General features: G+C 41.7%; 1 protein-coding gene across 1 annotated transcript in view; it reads left to right on the top strand.

The window, feature by feature from the left end:
• Window positions 1–21,914, top strand: part of LOC126252791 (putative aldehyde dehydrogenase DhaS) — a 196,872-nt gene that overhangs the window by 150,755 nt on the left and 24,203 nt on the right. The window contains exons 8-9 of the mRNA XM_049953727.1: window positions 5,083–5,331; window positions 16,478–16,577. Coding sequence (XP_049809684.1) covers window positions 5,083–5,331; window positions 16,478–16,577 — 349 coding nt within the window. The remainder of the gene's footprint in view (window positions 1–5,082; window positions 5,332–16,477; window positions 16,578–21,914) is intronic.

Genomic DNA, 21,914 nt, shown 5'->3' with positions numbered 1-21,914 from the left:
TATCAGGATCACCAGATTGAAAGTTAAATACAGAAATAAGAGCAGACTTGGGATTCATATCTCTAAATAAGAAAATATAAGAATCCAGTACGAATTCAAGAAAGCACATCAATAGCATACAAGATGATGAACAACCAAACATACTATAAAAATGCAAGCCAACAGGACAAAGGAACATTGGGAGACCCAAAACCACATGGTAGGACTTGGACCAATCTTTATAAGCAGGCATAACACATAAAGCCTAATACATGCAGGACTGCTGCTGCTACTACTACTACTACTACTACAACTACTACAGTGCAAACTGATACAAAAATGTTTGACTTCATGTGCCTTATCTTTTTATATACATATATACTACAAGCTAGGGTACAGTTCATCCTAGAATCTTATTTAGTAACAAATCACATATAGTGATTTTTTGTATTATGCTGTTATAACAATGTAATATATTATTATTGACTAATATTGATACAGTGTTGTGTATCATGTCTGACTATGAACACAGATTTTGATTCAAATGGAACCAGAAGTAAGGCCTTCCAAAGAATAAATGCGAGCTAGAGCATTGGTGATTGCCGCAGTGATAGGCGACGTGCAACGGATAATGGAAGGAAAGTTAGAGTAGGCGTCAATAACGAGAAGCCAATAAGTACCTAAAAAAGGTTCCGTGAAGTCAGCATGAATACGCTCCCAGGGCTTCTCAGGCAAAGGCCACAGTGACAAAGATGACTTCGGAGTGGTGGCCTGTGACGCACAAGGGCTGCAGGCAGCGACCATATGTGCGATTTCAGAGTCGATGCCGGGCCAGTACACATGACAGCGTGCCAGAGATTTTGTGCGAGAGACACCCCAGTGCCCTTGGTGAAGGAGGTGCAAGACCGAAGCACGCAAAGACGCAGGTACCACAACGCGTGGCGAAGCATTTGTGGTGGAAAGGAGGATAACACCATCCCTAGCCGTGAGGCGGTAACGCAAAGCATAGTAGTTCCGCAATGGATCAGAAGTCTTAGCGGATGGACGATCTGGCCAACCCGTCTGAATACAGTGTAAAACCTGGGAGAGGGTAGGGTCAGAACCCGTAGCAGCCGCCAGTCGGTCCCCGGTGATAGGGAACCCATCCACAACCTGCTGCTTGGCAACATCCAGGTGGAAACACAAAATTTCATCCCTATCGAATGCCAGATCAGGACCCATGGGAAGGCGAGACAGTGCATCAGCCTTTGCATGTTGAGCCGTCGGCCAGTAATGAATCTCATAATTGAAACGAGACAAGTAAAGAGCCCAACGCTGGAGGCGGAGCCTTGTCGGGAAGTGATGTTGATGGATGAAACAAGGAAACAAGTGATTTTTGATCTGTAACAAGATGAAATTTGGATCCATAGAGATAAACACCAAATCTTATGAAGAGCATAAATAATGGCCAAAGCTTCTTTTTCAATTTGAGAATACTTTTGTTGGGCATCCATGAGCGTTTTGGAGGCATAAGCAATGGGTTGTTCAGAACCGTCAGAAAAACGACGCAAGGACTGCACTGACCCCGTATTGAGAGGCGTCCGTGGCAAGAACAAGATGTTGGCCAGGTCAATAGGTAGCCAGGCACGGGGCCTGTTTCAGCATAGTCTTCAGTTTCTGGAAAGCCGAATCGCATGATGCGGACCAGTGAAAAGGCACGTTTTTATGCAACAGGCGATGCAATGCCTGAGCCACCGAAGCAGCAGAGGGTAAAAACTTGTGATAATATGTTATTTTCCCCAAGAAGGCTTGCAGTTCCTTAACAGATGTAGGGTGAGGAAGGGCATCGATTGCAGCGACAGTTTTCTGAAGCGGACGAATACCATGCCGAGAGAGTTGAAACCCCAAGTACGTGATAGATGCCTGAATAAATTTTGATTTCTGAAGATTACACTTAAGACCGGCAGGCTGTAAGACATGAAAAAGTGTGCAGAAATTTTGAAGATGTTCATCAGTGGTGGAGCCAGTGACAACAATGTTGTCCTGGTAATTTATACACCCAGGGACAGTGAGCAATAATTGTTCCAAGAATCATTGAAAGAGAGCAGGGGTGCTGGCAACCCCGAATGGCAATTGTTGGTATTGATAGAGGCCGAAAGGCGTGTTAAGGACCAGAAACTGCCAGGAAACAGCGTCCAGAGGAAGCTGATGATAAGCTTCTGACAGGTCAAGTTTAGAAAAATACTGGCCTCCAGCAAGTTTAGTGAACAATTCTTCAGGTCGAGGCATAGGGTAAGTGTCGATAAGACATTGAGTATTTACAGTGGCTTTGAAATCGCCACAGAGACGAATATCACCATTCGGCTTAGCAACGACAACGACAATGACAGGAGAGGACCACTCACTGGAAGTGACAGGAAGCAAGACCCCTGAAGCGGTGAGATGATCCAGCTCCTGTTTGACCTGATCACGAAGGGCCTCAGGAATGGGCCAAACCCGAAAAAACTTAGGCCGAGCAGTGGGTTTGAGCGTGATATGAGCTTCAAAGTCATTTGCACAGCCTAACCCAGGAGAAAAAGGGGACGAAAATGTCGTCGACAAGTAATCCAATTCAGCATAAGGAATAGCATCAGAGACGATATTGACAGAGTCATCTATGGAGAACCCAAAAACGTGAAAGGCATCGAAACCAAAAAGATTCTCCACATTACTGTGGTCGACCACAAATATGGGAACAGTGCGAACGACAGATTTGTAAGATACTTCAGCATCAAATTATCCCAAGAGAGAAATCTTCTGTTTATTGTAAGTCCATAATTGCCTAGTGACAGGTGACAGGATTGGAGAACCCAACTGAAGATACATCTGAAAATTGATGATAGTGGCAGTAGAACCATTATCCACCTGCATGCGACATCTCGACCAAGTATTTGGACAGTGAGGAATAACTTCCCTGAAAGGGAAGAAATACAATTGACAGACAACACAGAATCAGAATCAGCATCATGTTCATCAACATCATGTATGCAGTTGGATTTGCAAACGGATGACACATGACCCTTTTTTTTTACATTTGTGACACACGGCCCAACGTTGTGGACAATCTTCTTGGGAATGTTTCGTAAAACACCGCGGACCTGAAGGAAGTTGCCATGGGTTTTGCTGCAGTTTCTTAGAGGTTTGCTTACGGTTAGGCCGAGGCCGTGCTTGGGAGCGTACTGCGGCCACGTCGGCTGCCGGGGACATGCCACACGCTTCGTCAACATCGCACAGAGGTTGTATTTCCCTGACGTTGCCCCATGCCTCTATTTGCGCTCCAGTGGCGCGAGAAATTTCAAAAGATTGAGCGATGGATAGGACTTTGAGAGTCGGATTAGCCAACTGAAGGGCACACTGCCTAACTTCTTTGTTGGGCACCGATCGGATAATAGCATCCCGTACCATGGAATCGGCGTAGGATTCTTTGTGAATGTCAGTAACAAATTGACACTTTCTACTGAGGCCATGAAGTTCAGCAGCCCAAGCGCGATAGGATTGATTTGGTTGTTTTTGACAACAATAAAAGGCAACACAAGAGGCTACCACATGCGTATGCTTTTGAAAATAGATGGACAGAAGTGAGCACATTTCAGCAAAGGACAAAGACACAGGATCTTTCAAAGGAGCCAATTGTGACAACAACCGATACATTTGAGGTGAAATCCATGAAAGGAACAGAGACTTACATGTTTGGCCGTCCGCGACGTGAAATGCCAAGAAGTGCTGTCGAAGACGTTTTTCGTAATCAGACCAGTCTTCCGCCATCTTGTCGTAAGGAGGAAAAGGAGGTAGAGACGACGACGAGAGTTGCCCCGCATTTGATGCCGCGACGAAATCATGAATCGCATTTGTGAGAAGCGTTTGCTGTTCTATGAGACCTTGCAATAGTTGCTCTAAAGTAGCCATGGAAACATGTGGGTCAGTGATGGAAAAGAAAAATCCCATCCTCATCGCCAATTGTTATAGCTTCAAGTTGAACAAATATATTTCAAGGTAGACGCAATACATGAAAGTCACAGATCAAGTAAACAGAGTAAGACATGTGTACACTTTAACAGTCAAATCATAACTGAGTCCAAGTCTAGGGGCCGCTGGCTGGCTGGCCACTTAGGTGGCGCTGATGCTGCACGGCTGGCAGACAGCGCCGCATGTAAAGGACGCACGTAACTGCGCGGCGGCACTTTCAAAGATCGGAGAGTCACAACAATAATATAAACAAATTGTTGAGGAACAACTATTTCAACCATATTGTGGTGCCACCGCCAGACACCACACTTGCTAGGTGGCAGCCTTTAAATCAACCACGGTCCATAAGTATACGTTGGACCCGGTGTCGCCACTATCAGTGATTGCAGACCGAGTGCCACCACAAGGCAGGTCTAGTCTAGAGAGACTCCCTAGCACTCACCCCAGTTATACAGCTGACTTTGCTAGCGATGGTTCACTGTCTACGTATGCTCTCATTTGCAGAGACAACAGTTTAACATAGCCTTCAGCTATGTCATTTGCTACGACCTATCAAGGCATTCAGTTACTATAATTACTATCTTCAAGAATGTATTCTGAGCAGATAATATTGTGAATCGTGTACCGTCAAGAGTGACGTTCATCATTTATGGATTAAAGTTAAGTATCAAACTAATTACGTCCGCTTTCTGAATTCTCATTCCTTGTCATGTTCCAGACCTCACGTCAGTATAGTTCTTCCCTCATCACGCCAGCCTGCATGAGCTAAAACACATGCATTTCAGCCTCCACTCGTAACACAGTGTTGGCTCTTCTGCTAACACAAAACATATTATTTGAATCAACAATAGGACAATTCTCACATCAGAGATGAGCAAACAAACTTCATTATTTACATATACAGTAAGCTTTTTATGTCTTCTTTGCCATCATTTAATCGCATTATCATACTTGTTTGTTATCTATAATAATGTATTTCTGTTGTTACTGGAAGTTTAAAGACAGCGTAAAAAGCTTTTAGTTGTATAACAATTTTGAAGCACAAGCATGCTCCACATAATTTAAGTTCATAACCAGTGTGAAAGAGCACTAATTTTGTTGTTTGATAATCTGTTGCAGATAATTAAGGCAAATTGTGCTAGCAATGAGTCAAGAACTTCTTTCTTCACTCCAGCAGTTGTGGTTGGAGCAGGGGCTGAAGAAAACAATGTTTTGGACAATTTCTTATGTGTTCCAGTTCTTACTGTTACTGCATTTAGAACAGCCAAGGAAGCTATTGCACTGGCAAACAACAGCCTCAATGGTTTAGCAGTTTCTGTCTGGACAGAGAATATTTCTCTTGCTTTTGATGTTACTAAAAAGCTTGAGGTAAGCACTAATTGGCAATGTATTTAACCTTGATTAAAAAAATCATGGCAAACAAAAGAGAGAGATTAACTGCTCTAACTAAAGATACATTCTGATGATGATTATGTTGCAAAGGCCAGTTGCTCATTAAAAAACTAATAGTCAGCTTAGCAGATCTAACACTTTAAGTACAAGCCAACTCAGAAAGTCAGAATTCGGAATCATGAATTGCCCCTGCCTGTTCAAATTCTGAGACTTTAGGTACCCAATGACAGAATAGAAATTAATTTATGACTGATACTTACCATGTAATCATTATCATATCTTTCCATCAAAACTATATTTTTCCCACTTTTTGTCAGTTAAGAGATTCTTCCATCATGATTTAAGTCTAGGCATTTTAACCTGTATACATATCTATACATATATAAAATAATAATATATTATCACAAAATATAGTTCAGAGTGGATAACAAATATCACACTCATGACACATGGAGGAAGAACCAATTAAGAAGCATGCTCCATCCCATCTATCTAATTTAGTCTGATTGATAGTGCTTGAAAAAGGACCTCAGTACTCAGGATTAAAGTCAATAAGAAGTCTACCTACAAATCTATAGAGTGGTGCACATGACAGTAACTTCTCAAAGAAGTTTAAAGGCACTCTAGTAAAAAGGACTGTTGCATTGTTAATAATTAACTAATAAATTAAATTTGTAAATATTAAAAAATGAAAAATCTGAGGTGGAATAACGATAGGAATTAGAATAGACTGCTACTCACCACATAGATAAGATGTTGAACAGTGGATACACACATTTAAAATTAGACTGTTGGTTACTCGCACATATATGGCAACTGTCACCTCTGGGTGCTGAGGTGAGTAGCAGTCTCAACTTAAATGAATTGGTGGTGGGCTGCAAGGTGCAGGAGGAGGTGAGGAAGGGAGTGGAGGGGGCCCTATGCAGCTGCACTGGAGTAACAGTAGGCATGTATAGGTTTGGATGAGTGGAGAAGGGAAAAAGGGCAGGTGGAGGACATGGGTTAGTGAAGGTTGAGGCCAAAGGGGCTACAGTAATAAAAGATTTATTGCAGAGAGACTTTCCTCCTGCACATGCCAGCAAAAGCTGATGTTGACAGGAATATACAGATGGCACAGGCTGTGAACTAGTCATTGAAGTCAAGCCCTTAATGTTCTGCCACAGGTTTAACAACTGATTGAGTCACCTGTCTCTTGTGCGATTTTAGTGGTAGCCATTTGTGTGGACAGACAGCTTGTAAGTGCTCATATCGACACAGAATGCTGCACTATGGTTACAGCTAAGTTGGTATACCACATGACTGCTTTCACATGTGGCCCTGCCTTTAATGGAGTAGGAAATGCCTGTGACAGGACTGGAGTAGATGTTTGTAGGAGGCTGTATGAGACTGGTCTTTCATGTAGGTCTTTTACAGTGATTTGAGCCATAGAGCAGGAGAAACAGAATAGGGATGAATGAGAATACTGCATAGGTTGGGTGGGTGGCAGAATACTACTGTGTGCAGGATAGTGGGAAAGTTATGTCTCTCATCTGGGCGTGACAAGAGGTAGTTGAGACCCTCGTGGAGGAAGTGATTCAGCTTCTCCAGTCCTGGGTGGTACAGAGGCCTCTTTGTGATTAGCCAGTCTGCGTGTAGATGATGGTGGATGACCGGGAAGATGTTTATGGATCTGTCCCCTCCATATTCTCTGTCCAGCCTCTCACACACCTTCTGTTCCCTGCTGTATCCTTCTCTGCTTTCCACCACCCCCGCCCCCTCTGTGTAGCAAAGCATCCTGATGCTGCACTTAGCAGCCCATAATCCTGTCCCTGCGCACCTCGCATGCAGCACTACAGCATCTTCTTCCAGTTCTGCTGTACTTTCCCTTCCCCTCCCTGCCCCACACCTCTTCAGTACCTCAGCTACCCACCACAGCTGAGTTCATTACCCTGCTCAAGTAGGACGTCAGTGCCCATAGATGAGAGTGGCCTTGTGTGTGTGTGTGTGTGTGTGTGTGTGTGTGTGTGTGTGAGAGAGAGAGAGAGAGAGAGAGAGAGAGAGAGAGAGAGAGAGTTGTGCATGCATGGATGTGTGCATTTGTTTCTAAATCTGAGTGAGGACTTAGTCTAATAGCTTAGCCACAACCTGGGACATTGTTTTCTGAATGAATTTTCACTCTTCAGCTGAGTGTGTGTTGATCTCTAGATACGTTATCAGTAGGCTCGAACTTCACGCAAGCTTTATGGAGATGCTTCAGGGACACAAATATGATTCCCCGGAGGGAAGATGACATTTTTTTTGATGAACATTATTGAGAAAATTTAGAGAACTGGCATTTGAAGTTGACTGCAGAGTGATACTTCTGCTGCCATCATACATATCCGATGTAGCCTCCAGTCGCCCCTCAGTGATGTCTACGGGTGCTGCTCCCTTGTGCCAGCAGTGGTTTTCCTCCCATTCCCTAGTGGACTGTCCAAATCACTTGGGTTCCTGTACACACTGTGGCAAGGAGGGGCACCTCCACTCAGTATGATGCAATCGCACGACCCAGCCCCACCCCAGGCTGCAACCACACCAGGATATGGTACATGTGCTTCAGACAGTAGTCCTGAAAGGCAATCCATTCATGCAGAATTTGTTTCACACACTTCAAATGCCTCATCAGGACATCTTTTTTCAGGTGGACACTGGGGCCACCACCTCTTTTATGAATGAGGTGACCGGTTCTCCACTACGTAATCCATGCCTGGCCCCATTATCTCACTTGTTGGTTGATGAAAGAGGTCAACCCTTGGAAACAGCTTTCTCACCACCTCAGAGTTATGGATGGTATTACTCTTTTGGATACTGAGAAGGATGCACATCGAGAGGCTATTCCGGCAGAACTGTATTGTTGGGTATTGAGTTTGCCCCAATGGGATCATTGGGAGTACGTCCTGCTTGAAGACACTGGCATGCCACCACATGTACTGGTCCGGGATCGAAGGGAACATCAAAAAGATGATCTGTAGTTGTGCAATATGTGCCCAGTTCCAGGCAGCATGCTGTCAATACTTTGCACCCCCTCCCCTGCCTACTTCTTGCCTTCCTTGGGACGGCATCCATTTTGATTTTGTGGGCCCATTTTTGGGTTCTAAGTGGTCTCCCATTGTGGATGCTTGTTTGAAGTACCCCATGTTGTCCACATAGCATCCATACAACTGAGGCTGCCCTTTGCCTTAGCCCAAGTTTTGGCCATTGAAGGGTTGCCTCACCCATTGGTGTCTGACAATTCACGGCCTCTGCCTTTGAGGACTTCTGTACCACCAGTGGCATTAAATGCTTCTGTAGCTCTCTGGTCCACACTTCATCCATGTCCCTGCACACCTCGCATGAAGCACTACAGCAGGGCTTAACAACTGGCCGGTTTTGAGCGCGAGTACTCGCGCCTGTTCAGGCACGTGCTCGCGAGCAGCTGCAAGATCGTGGAGTAGGGGGGGAGGGAGGGGAAATGCACGCGCACATTTGAATAGGCCGCAGCATGCCTATTGAATTCACGCCGACTGTGTAACGTTTAAAGTACTACCATCAGCTCTTAGCAGTCACTTCGCTGGTTAAGAATCATGTGAAGTCGCCGTTGTGTAACCCCAACCATGTTTTCGCAGTTCAACCCCCATTGGGAGGAATTGCATCTGTTCACAGAAAAAGATGGTGTTGCAAAATGTTTAGTATGTCACAAAACGCTGAATTCTTTTACGAAATTTAATTTGCAGCGACATTATATGTCGTACCACGCAAAAGACTACGGATGTGGAAAATGTGATTGACCAGATCGTGCGCAGGAAGTTATTAAACTTAAAAGGAAGCTATCCGAAGATCTGGACGACGAAGAAAAATAAACTGAGGCAGCTCTCAGAGTGGGTTACAAAATTGCTTTGCTTTTAGCAAAATCCCTGCGCCCCGTAACTGATGGCGATTTAATAAAAGAATGTTTGGTAGTTGCAGCGGAACATTTGTGTCCATCTCAAGTTGAACAGTTTCGGATTGTGCCATTATCTAACATGACCATTATGCGTCGCATACAGGACATGGCAGACGACGTCCAGAGCCAGCTTGCAAATATCTGTAAAGATTTTATGGCGTATTCTCTAGCTCTGGACGAAAGTGTTGTTATCACTGGAACAGCGCAGCTTGCCATATTTATTAGAGGTGTTAATAGAGATCTTCAGGTGAGGGAGGAGCTCCTCGATGTAGCAGCCATGAAGAACACTACAACCGGAGGTGATATTTTAAGTAGTGTTAAAGAAAGTGTTGAAAATATAGGATTGTCGTGGAATTCTTTAGTTTCAGTGTCTACAGATGGTAGAGGCATACACTAAGCTAATAAAATTATGTGGCACGTGTACATTCTCCATTATTTGTTTCATTTGTCGCAGTAATAATTAGTGAGTGATATCCCTGCACGTGGCCGCGGATTTACATCGACTGGCGGCAGCTGTTGTGTACCCCATGTGACTCGCCCCACTCTCCACTCTGGTCCGGTAATGGGGGTAGCGTGCTCGCGCTGCTCCGTGCTCGCGCCTTGCTGCTCACAGCTTGCTCCGCGAGCATGTATGCTGTGAAGCCCTGCACTACAGCATCTTCCCCTATTTCTACTGTGCTGTCCCTTCCCTTCCCTGCCCTACACCTCTTCAGTACCTCAGCTACCCAACCACAGCTCCCCCCCCCCCCTCCCCCCTTGATTTTGCAGGCCCTTTTTTGGATTCTAAGTCATCTCTCACTGTGGATGCTTATTTGAAGAAGCTATCAAATCCACTACAGTGGTCCTTACTTTGTTTTTGAGCACTTATTGTAATGCACCCATTAACAACCATAACCCTGTGGAGCTCCTCCAGGGTCACGAGCCTCGGACCTTGCCACATCTGCTGGCACCATTGCTTTCAGAACCTCACTTGTGTCCCTCTGGGTATTACACCCCTGGCACGGCAGTGTGTGCAAACTCCAATGGGAGTGCTGAGGCTTGGATGCCAGCAACGGTAGTGTCCACCCACAGGTGACGAGCTATGTCAGTCCAAACACAGAAGGGACTCAAGTGCCATCACCTCAACCAGCTATGGCCTCGGACACAAGAATACCCTCTGCAGCCCCCTCTTCTACCACCATCTCATGCTACTGTGCCACAATGGCCAGAACCTTGGGAAGCTGCTACAGACGTCTCATTGCCATCCCGGCCCTCCCTTCTTGCTCCATGTGGATCAGTGGTTCAATCTGGCAACCCATGCTAGCAGTATTATAGTGGACACTGCCGACCACACTTCCTCCCCACATCCTACAGTCAATGAGATGGCTCCTTCACCCACACTTCCATTACACGTTCCACAGCATCTAGGGCATTTCCGCCCATATGTACTAGTTTCAGGGAGGGATCTGGAATTGGGCTGAACGGAAGTTGAATGCCTGTCAGAGCAAATGGATCTCAATGGACAATAGAGGGCAGTGTCACTGCAGCATTGCACTCATCTAATGAATGCACCACCATCTCGCCATGTGAATTCACTGGCCAATAGTGTCCCTCGTGGCTGGTGTAAATACCGCTGCACCTTGACCACTTAATCAGTCATGTACTTCATCTGATAGGGTTTGATACCATCTCTGCCATACTACTGACTACTTATCAATGACTTTGCTTGTTTTGGTTCTCCTCTTTGGTCTTGATTTGTATTGTGGCTTGTACTTGGCCTGTTGGTAGCGTTGTGTCGAAGGCTCATTACACTTCATTGTTGCATAGGTTGGCCTTCACTTGCTCTTGTTATGTCAGTTTCGCTATTTGGTCAGCCTGTCTGCTCGACTTCGGCATGTGTTTGAGTCTGGTCTGCAGGCCGTCTTCCCGCTTTATGTCATAACCATTTCTCTCCAGTTTTCTGATGTGTGCACTGGTATCTGACCACTCACAGATGTAGCATAAACAATCCATTAAAACAGTTGTCAGGTCATTGTTTTGTTAGATTCAGTGCTGAGAAACAGGATACAGTATAGTGTGAAGAATTTAGAGTGAAGACAATTAGTGGCTTACTAGGAAAATAAACTACAATATTGAAGCAGAAATGGTGCAGAAAATAACTCCAATACTACCAGGGTGGCTATGGCACTTGTTCCTTGTGTAAAGAGGGTAATGTGTTGACTAGTATTGTGTGTGGTCTGCACCTCAATAGGCATGGGAAGGGGAGGCTGGCAAAGCTTATAGGTGACACTGTAGTGGGTGGTGGTGGGATCACTCATGGAAAAATTCCTGTAGTTGTTGGTGTTAGAGCTGCACCTTTTTTAGATTGAAGTCAGCTGATAGGTATACCTGCTTAGAGGAATTCCCTCTAACTAAAAGCTCATCTTCAGAGGAAGTCATGTTTCCAAGGAGAGAAGGAATTAGCATATTTCATCAAAATATAAGAGGTATTAGAGATAAAGTTAGTGAACTGCTTATAGATGGTGACTCTGAAATTATTGGTATATCGAATTTGACAATTCAGAGGCTTCCTTTACCAGGATACAGACTAGGTGGCTGGACTGTTTTTCAAGGAGTTCCTTGTGTGATGGGGGAGTGGCCATGTGTGTAAAAAAAACAGTATTCCATTTGAGTCCATAGATGTATCACAGCACTGCACTGAACAGATATTTGAATGTTGTGCAGGGGCAGTTGAAAAACTAAACTTCTAATTTTTGTTCTTTATAGGTCCCCTATATCTGACTTCAGAACATTTCTGCTCAAGCTCCATTCACTTTATAGGAAGTACCAGAAATTAGTTATATGTGGTAACTTCAGTATAAATTTTGTATATGATGGAGCAACAAAAAGGATATTTGTAGATCTCCTAAACTCATATGATATGACGCAGACTGTGTTTTTCCAATTAGGGTGCTGGGGAAGCACAGCCATAGACAATATTTTTATTCATTCTTTGTTACTAGATGGGCATTCTGTTAGTAAAGGGGTGAATGGCCTTACAGACCATGATGCACAAATTTTAACACTACAAGGCTTTTGTACTAAAAAAAAAGTCACACATAATTACAAACTATGTAGGAAAGTTAATCCAACAGCAATAGCATGTTTTTTTACTTTCCTTAGTACATTTCTCATGCTCTTTGAGAGTTACTTTACATTAGAACATTCTAAATGGAGTACTAGCTGTAAAACACAGCCTGGTTGCCTGACTAGTGGGATATGGATATCATGTAGAACAAAGCAGAAATTATATCAAAATGTTAGAAGTAGTTACAACCTAGCTGCAGTAGCCCTTTACAAACAGTACTGTAAGGTGCTTAAAAATGTTATTAGGAAGGCAAAGATCATGTGGTGTGCAAATAGAATAGCTAATTCACAGGATAAAATTAAAATCATATGGTCAGTTGTGAAGAAAGTGTCTGGTCAGCAGCACAAGGTCGACAATATAATGTCAGTTTTTAGTAAAAATATTTCTGTTACTGATAAATCAGATATATGTGCAGTATTTAACAATAATTTTCTGAGCATTACTGGTGAATTAAATAAAAATTTAGTTTCTACAGGGAATCATATAACTCTCTTGGCAAATGCCTTTTTGAGATTGATGTCTGAAATACTCCTCTGTGATACAGAAAAGAGGGAGGTTGAGTCAATAATTAAATCACTGAAGACTAAGGCTCTCATGGATATGATGGAGTGCCTAGCAGAATATTAAATTACTGTGCTGCACAAGTTAGACCTGTCTGCTAAAGTTATTGAAAAGATAGTGTATGTAAGGATAACTGATCATTTTATATCAAATAATTTGCTATCAAATGAACAATTCAGCTTTAGAAGTTGTTTAACAACTGAAAATGCTATATTCTCTTTTCTCTGTAAGGTACTGGATGGACCAAACAAAAGGTTTCGAACACTAGGCATATTTTTTGATTTAACTAAGGCGTTTGATTGTGTTGATCACAAAATATTGCCCCAGAAGTTGGACCATTATGGAATATGGGGAGTAGCTCACAATTGGTTCACCTCTTACTTTAACAACAGACAGCAAAAGGTCATTATTCACAGTGTTGAGAATGGCCGTGATGTGGAGTCTGAGTGGGGTACGGTCAAGTGGGGGGTGCCCCAGGAACCAGGGTTGGGGGCCACTCCTGTTCCTTATTTACATAAATGATATGCTCTCTAGTACTATGGGGAACTCTAAAATATTTCTGTTTGCTGATGACACTAGCTTGGTAGTAAAGGATGTTGTGTGCAACATTGGCTAGGTTTCAAATAGTGCAGTTCATGACTGCACTAAGTTCATAGCTTGTAGAAAATAAACTAACCCTAAATCACAGTAAGACTCAGTTTTTACAGTTTCTAACACACAATGCAACAAAACTTGACATTTTAATTTCTCATAATGGACATATGATTAGTGAAACTGAACAGTTCAAATTTCTAGGTTTTCAGATAGATAGTAAACTGTGGTGGAAAGCCCACATTCAGGATCTTGCTCAAAGACTTAATGGTGCCATTTTTACTATCTTTTTACTATCTGAACGGTATCTGAAGTGAGTGATCGTTTGACACGAAAATTAGTCTGCTGTACTTATTTTCATTTGATTATGTTGTATGTTATTATATTTTGGGATAACTCTTCCCATTCTAAAAGGCTCTCTCTCTCTCTCTCTCTCTCTCTCTCTCTCTCTCTCTCTCTCTCTCTCTCTCTCTCTCTCTCTCTCTCCCTCCCTCTCCCTCTCTCTCTCTCCCTCTCCCTCTCTCTCTCTCCCTCTCCCTCCCTCTCCCTCCCCCCCCCTCCCCCCCCCCCAATAGGCAGCTTTCAATCAGTTAATACTCAAATCAAACCTGCATTTCAATTGAACTTCCTTAACTCTTGGGAACTTGATGTGTAAATAAATAAATCCGCTGGGTAAGCAAAGTGTCTGTCATGCCTGGCCTACACTTGGCTTTCTACTAATCAACGAGGAAGTATCATTGGTGGAATGGAGGACATGACACGTCTGATATCTGTGGAAGGCACTGTCTCACATTTCATCGAGATTACAGGCCCCAGAAAAATTTAATTGTTTAAACAGCTGACAGTATTAGAGTGCTTCAAAATGTGTAATAGACATAAAATATAAATGACTGACAAGTAAGGGAAGTTACAAAACCACTTGAAGATTAAAACTGAGTGCTGGATTGGAAACTGAATGTGAACTATGCTTTTCATGGTCAGTGTTCCAATTACCTCAGGTACCCAGATGTCCAAATGCAGGCTTCTGCCTGCCAGTGCTTCTCTCTCTGTTACAGATTACAGCTTTGAGTGAGGCAGGACATCAGGTGTGCCTGGCTGGTAAGTCCCTCAGAGTATTCCCCTTGTAAGGCAAGCATCTGTGTATGGCCCATTTTGTACAGTATTTTTCTGTCTTAGATCTGCCTTCTTCACAGATGTACAGTGCACCATTGCAACAAATGTATTTAAAATAATACAGAGATACTTCATATGTTTCCCTGATGGCGAATCTGACAGAGCTCATCAAACGCCAGCTCTTACAATCAGAGATCCTCTGCACGCCCTGTTAAGATACATTGAATTTCAGCCATTTGGCTATTGAATAATTCTCTATAATCATTCCTGCAACAGCATAATGTGTTTTTGTTAGCATATGCAATCACCATAAACCATTCCAAAAAGAAAGAAGAAACTGTTTAACTTTGCCAATCAATAGCATTATAAAGCACAACACATAAATGAATCAAAACACATTTTGAAGAGAGGCAGTGCTCTTATCATTAGCTAATCAGCACTCAGTTTATATGATTAAAACAGTCACTACAGTTACACAAGGACACCAAGACTGTCCAGTTGATGCCTCTTCTGGTGTCCTGGCATATGTGTGGGCTGCAATGCCCAATGTACCACCATGTCTGCACAGCTACTGACTGATTCACACTGCCACTCCATTGGTCATCTACTCTTCTTTCATTCCCAAAGATACTATTGGTTGCTGATGTCTATTAAGAACCTTTCTTCTTTGTCTTGTGTTTGTGTCTTAAGAGTATTTTCCTACTTCCTTTCATGACTACTCATTCATCCTAGACTTGATTTGAATATAAGAAAAAATTGTTCATGTCTACGAAGACAACACATACTCAGTTGTAAAATTTGGCTTGCTTTCCCTTTGCATCCAGAAATGCTTTAGCAGACTACCAAATGCTTTAGTACATATGACTAGATTGAGATTTGATCCACACTATTCTTGAATATGAGAGCAGTTCTTGAATCACTGCTTGAGCACTTTAATAATAAATCATTTTAATACCTGAACAGTAGTTTGGTGGATAAACACACAGAGAAAAAAAAGTTACAGTCATTACTTAAGTTTGTCCATATTTGAGTGTGTACTTTCCTTCAGTGAGCGAAAGCAAAGAGAGAACAACAGAAACAAGCATAGACACAGTTGAGTAACTGTGTTAAAGGATTCCTTTCTGATATTATATGATCATTACTCTCAACACAGCATCTACCCATTGTCTCCTTTTGGCAATAAATTTAGAAGGGTGATCAACAATATTTAGAACAAAATGGTTTCGTCCTGAATTACAGTGTCAAAGTTTTGCTGAACACTGCTGAGACTCTTAGGGACTAAACTGCAAACTCCGTAGATTGTATCAAGTCCCGGTGAACTAACAAGTAGAATACAATAATGGAAACAAATAACAGCTTAGTCCATGAAGTTTAAAAAAAAAAAAAATCTTAGGTGAAGTTACTGGAGCCATTTTGGAAACCACAGAAAATCAAACACAGAATGGGAAGCTTTGAAGTTCAGTCCTCCTTAACATTAGAACTAGAATGTCAGAACTAGAATTTAGAATGTAATAATTAGTAACACTTTGCCGGCCGCGGTGGTCTAGCGGTTCTGGCGCTGCAGTCCGGAACCGTGGGACCGCTACGGTCGCAGGTTCGAATCCTGCCTCGGGCATGGGTGTGTGTGATGTCCTTAGGTTAGTTAGGTTTAAGTAGTTCTAAGTTCTAGGGGACTTATGGCCTAAGATGTTGAGTCCCATAGTGCTCAGAGCCATTTGAACCTTTTTTTTTTTTTTTTTTTTTTTTAGTAACGCTTTTGAAATACAGTAACTTTATGTTGCAAATTTTTTTAAAAATACTTTCATGTGCAGGTGGGTATTGTATGGGTCAACTGTCATGGTGAATTTACTGCAGGAGCCCCTTTTACACCACGTAAGAAAAGTGGACATGGAAGTTTCTGTGGAAAGGGAGGTAAAGTACAGCCGCTTATTTATAGTATACCTTTTAGTGTCCAGTGAAATCAAACAATATTTTACAAAATAATATAACTGGAAATATAAAAATCTACTCACCAAGCAGCAGCAGAACACACACATAGAAGAAGGGTATAATTAGGGAAGCTTTTGGAGTCAGTGGCCCCTCCTTCATGCAGAAAGGTTGAAGGAGAAGGGAGAGGGATGAAGGAAAAGGACTTGAGAGGTCTAGGGTTTAGCTTAGCATCTCACTTTTGTAGATCAGAAATGGAGAAAGGAGGAGTTGCCACATTCATCAGGAACTGTCATAAATTTAAGAACAGCATATGGAAGCATGTGCAACAGAAGTGGAATTTCACAAAAAACCCTTCATAATATTAAGTGTAATTGAGCACCTGCAGGTAACTTTAACCTGTTTGTAAACCACCTTGAAGCTGTACTGGCCCATTTAACAACCAAAAACAAAGAAATAGAGGTTGCTAGTGATTTCAATGTAGATTTCCTTAAAGACTCTCCCAATAAGAACTTATTTGAGTTAGTAACACTATCATTCAACTTAATTCCCACTGTAAAGTTCCCCACTAGGGTAACCAATTGCTCACAAACAGCCACTGATAATATCTTTATAGAAATGTCCAATGAACAAAATTATATTACAAAACCAATAGTCAATGGCCTCTCAGACCATGACATGCAGTTCCTTCTGTTAAATGTTAATACTGAACAGGATAGAAAATCTGTTAAATCTGAGCTCTAGAGTGTAATCAATAAGCCAAAAATTGATTATTTTAGGACACTCCTCAGAGACATTCACTGGACTGATGTTTACAGTGCTCATGGCATGAATGAAAAATATAACACTTTTGCTAATAAAGTGCTTACCTTATTCGAACACTGTTTCCCCCAAAAACTTACCAAGGTTAGAGCAAAGTCTACAAAGAAGCCATGGATTACTCAAGGAATAAGGGTATCTTGTAAAACAAAAAGAAAACTGTATCTGTCAGTCCGAAAAAGTTCCGATGTTGATGCTATAGCACATTACAAGAAATACTGCAAAATATTAAAGACTGTAATACGGACATCAAAGCAAATATATTACAAGGAAAAGATAGTCATATCAGATAACAAAATAAAGACAATATGGGATATAGTGGAGGAGGAGACCGGTAGAACCAGACATGAAGAGGCACAAATAGTATTAAGAGTAAATGATACATTGGTGACAGATGTGTATAGTGTTGCAGAACTTTTTAACAAACATTTTATAACTGTTACTGAAAAGATGGGGTTGTCAGGTTCAGTAGATGCTGCTATGGAATACCTCAGACCAGACATTTCAAGTAACTTCCATAATATGAATTTGACCCTCACTACCCCAGCAGAAATAGTGTCCATCATAAAATCTTTAAAATCAAAAACATCTAGTGGATATGATGAAATATCAACAAAGTTAATTAAAGAATGTGATTCTGAGCTAAGTAACATATTAAGCTATCTGTGTAACCAATCGTTTATCAGTGGAATATTTCCTGAATGGTTGAAATATGCTGAAGTTAAGAAGATAAAGATACAGAATTTCCATCCAATTTCACTGTTGCCAGCATTCTCAAAAATTTGAGAAAAAGTAATGTACAATAGGCTTCATAACCATCTCATCTCAAATAACATACTGTCAAAGTCACTGGATTTCTAAAGGGTTCTGATATCGAGAAGGCTATCTACACTTACAGTGAAAATGTACTTAATTCATTAGACAAAACATTGCAGGCAACTGGTATATTTTGTGATCTGTCAAAGGCATTTGACTGTGTAAATCATAATATCCTTTTAAATAAATTAGAATATTATAGTGTAACAGGAAATGCTGCAAAATGGTTCAAATCTTATATCTCTGCCAGGAAACAAAGGGTGTTATTGGGAAAGAGACATGTATCAAGCTATCAGGCATCATCCAACTGGGAACTAATTACATGTGGGGTCCCACAAGGTTCATTTTGGGGCCCTTACGTTTTCTTGTGTGTATCAATGACCTTTCATCAGTAACGTTACCAGATGCCAAGTTAGTTTTGTTTGCTGATGATACAAACATTGCAATAAATAGCAAATCAAGTGTAGTGTTAGAAAGATCAGCTAACAAAATATGTGTGGACATTAATCACTGGTTCCTAGCCAATTCTTTGTCACTGAACTTTGAAAAAACACACTACATGCAGTTCAGAACTTGTAAGGGGTGTCCCAAGAGTATATGCCTAACATACGATGACAAGCAGATAGAAGAAGTGGACAGTGTTAAATTCTTGGGATTACAGCTTGATAATAAATTAAACTGGGAGGAGCACACCACAGAACTGCTGAAGCGTCTTAACAAATCTCTATTTGCAATGCAAATTGTGTCAGACATAGAGGATATAAAAATGAAAATTCTGACATACTATGCTTACTTTCATTCCATAATGTCATATGGGATTATTTTTTGGGGTAATTCATCAAGCCAAGCTAAAGTTTTCTGGGCACAAAAACGTGCAATAAGAGTTATATGTGGTGTTAACTCAAGAACATCCTGCAGAAGCCTGTTTAGGGAACTAGGGATACTAAGTACTGCTTCCCAATATATTTATTCCTTAATGAAATTTGCCATTAAAAATATATCACTTTTTCAAACCAACAGCTCAATTCATGGAATCAATACTAGAAATGAGAATAATCTTCACAAGGATTTAAAGTCACTTAGTCTTGTACAAAAAGGTGTGCATTATTCAGGAACACACATTTTCAATAACTTGCCAGCAGCCATAAAAAGCTTAACAACCAATGAAATTCAGTTTAAGAGAAGCCTAAAGGATTTATTGGTGGCCAACTCCTCCTACTCCATTGATGAATTTCTCAGTAAAACCAACTAACGTAACTTCTGCACAATTTCAGTGCAGTGATGTGTTCATTGTAAATATGTGTGTGTGTGTGTGTGTGTGTGTGTGTGTGTGTGTGTGTGTGTGTGTAAGTACAATCTAACTTCTGCACAATTTCTGTGCAGTAATGTGTTCATTGTATTATAGTAGTTGTATTACACATTTATTACCTTATAAATAAATAAAAAAAAACTTTTTTATTTAAAATTCAGTGCATTAGTATTTGTAAAATGACTCTTTCATGTAGTGTTCATTAAAAAATGACGATCATTCCACTTGGGACCTGTGGAATGGTACATTAGCTTATTTGTTTTAGTTGTAAATATTTGTCATGTATTGTTGTTTTTCTGACATGTTCTACATCCTGGAGGACCTCCTCACTATGGATCAATTGGAATGAAAGTAAACCTAATATAATCTAATCTAAGGAAAAGGGTAGATTTGGGGAAAGTCACCCAGAACTGCAGGTCAGGGGTGACTTACCAGAAAGGATGAGAAGGAAAGACTGATTGTTAGGGACTGTACTGGACAAGACCTAGAAGGTGGGAAACAGGGTAATATGCAAGACAGAAATTACTGCTTAAGCAACATGTATGTATTAATAAGAGTGGAAAGCTTAGTGCATTGTACAAAACAGAGATGGGAGGTGGTGGTAAGAAAATATAAGACATAGAAAACTGAAATGGAGTGAAGAAAGGAGCAGTTACTGTGAAGAAATGCTGAGACAGAAGAAATTAACGTAATTAAGGCCAAGTGGGTGGCAAGAACCAAACACATGCTGTAGCACTAGTTCCCACATGTGTAGTTCTGAGAAAGTGTTGTTTGGGGGAAGAATCCAGATGGCACGTTTGGTGAAACAGGCACTGAGGTCATGGTTGTAATGTTGTAGCTTTGATAGTGTATGTTTTGCCAGTTACAGGGCTGGTATAGGTGGTGGTGGGAGGGTGCATAGGGTAAGTCTTGCAGTGGGGATGGTCATAGGGGTAGGAGCTATATGGTGGGGAGATGAGTGCGGAAGGAGCATATGGTCTGACAAAAATATTATGGAGATTTGGAGGGCAGTGAAAAGCTATTCTAGGTGTGGTGTGCAAAATCTCAGACTTAATGGATCTCATTTCAGGGCATGATTTTAGGAAGTCATAGCCTTGTTGAAATAGCTGACTAATACATTACAGACCAGGATACTGTGTGATAAGTGGTGTACTCTGAAGTTGTTTTTTGGCAGGATCAGCAGTACCAGGATTGGATGTGATGGCCTGGGAAATCTCCATTTGAACTAGGCTGGTGAATTATGTCCAATGAAAGCTGACGTGAGAATGATGGTATACTGCTGTAAGGAGTCTGCATCTGAACAAATATATTTGCCTCGAATGGGAGGGAATGTTTGACAGGCAGAGGATGGCAACTGTCAAAATGTAAGTACTGTTATTTCTGAGAAGGTTTGATGTAGACAGAAGAACGTAGCTGGCCTTCGATGAGGGTGAGATCAACATCAAGGAAACTGGCACAGGATTGGGAATAGGACTATGTGAAATTTAATTGGGGGAAGGTGTTCAGAGATTAAAAGAATTTTAACAGGTGAGCCTGAAAATGAGTCCATATGGCAGATATGTCATCAATGTATGTAAACCAAACCAAGGGCTGAAGACTTATGGATCCCAGGAAAGCCCCCTCCAAGTGACCCCTCAAAAGGTTGGCATAGGAAGGAGCCATCCTGGTCTGTTTGTATGTCTGCCCCTCAAAGGTGAAGTAGCTGTTGGCAAGTACAAAGTTGATAAAGGTGAGTGGCATGGATGTCCATAGCTTTGGAATCAGGTGGGTGCTGACTAAGGAAATGTTCAGCAGGATGTTGGTATAGAGAGAGGTGGCATCAGTGGTGACAAGCAAGTTGTGTGGTGGGAGTGAGACAGACATGGATTTCAGATGATCTAGGAAATGGTTGGTATCTTTGATATAGGAGGGAAGTCTTACGTCTTTCATTTTATTACCTGTCTATTTTTCACCACCCAACTTCCACCTCTGTTACGTACAATGCACTAAGCTTTACACTTTTATGAACTCATGCACAATGTTCAAGTAGTAATCTCTGTCTTGCATTTTACCCTGTCTTCCACCTTTTAGGTCTCAGGTTTTCAAATTTATCTGGTGGAGTCCCTGACAATCAGTCTTTCCTTCTCATCCCGTCTGGTAAGTCTCCCATGACCTGCAGTTCTGGGTGACTTTCCTGAAATCTTTCACTTTTTTTAGACTTCTTCAGTCCTTTTCCTTCACCCCTCTTCCTTCTCCTTCAACTCTTCTGCCTGAAGAAGCAGCCACTGGCTCCAAAAGGTTGCCTAATTAACCTTCTTCTATGTGTGTGTTCTGCCGCCGCTTGGTGAGTAGATTATTTATGTATCCAGTTATATTATTTTGGGATATACAGTGCTGTT

The sequence above is a fragment of the Schistocerca nitens genome, chromosome 4, assembly GCF_023898315.1.
Source record: "Schistocerca nitens isolate TAMUIC-IGC-003100 chromosome 4, iqSchNite1.1, whole genome shotgun sequence".
In the NCBI taxonomy this organism is placed as follows: domain Eukaryota; kingdom Metazoa; phylum Arthropoda; class Insecta; order Orthoptera; family Acrididae; genus Schistocerca; species Schistocerca nitens.
The sequence above is the reverse complement of the archived record's forward strand: the minus strand, read 5'-3'. Positions and strand labels throughout refer to the sequence as shown.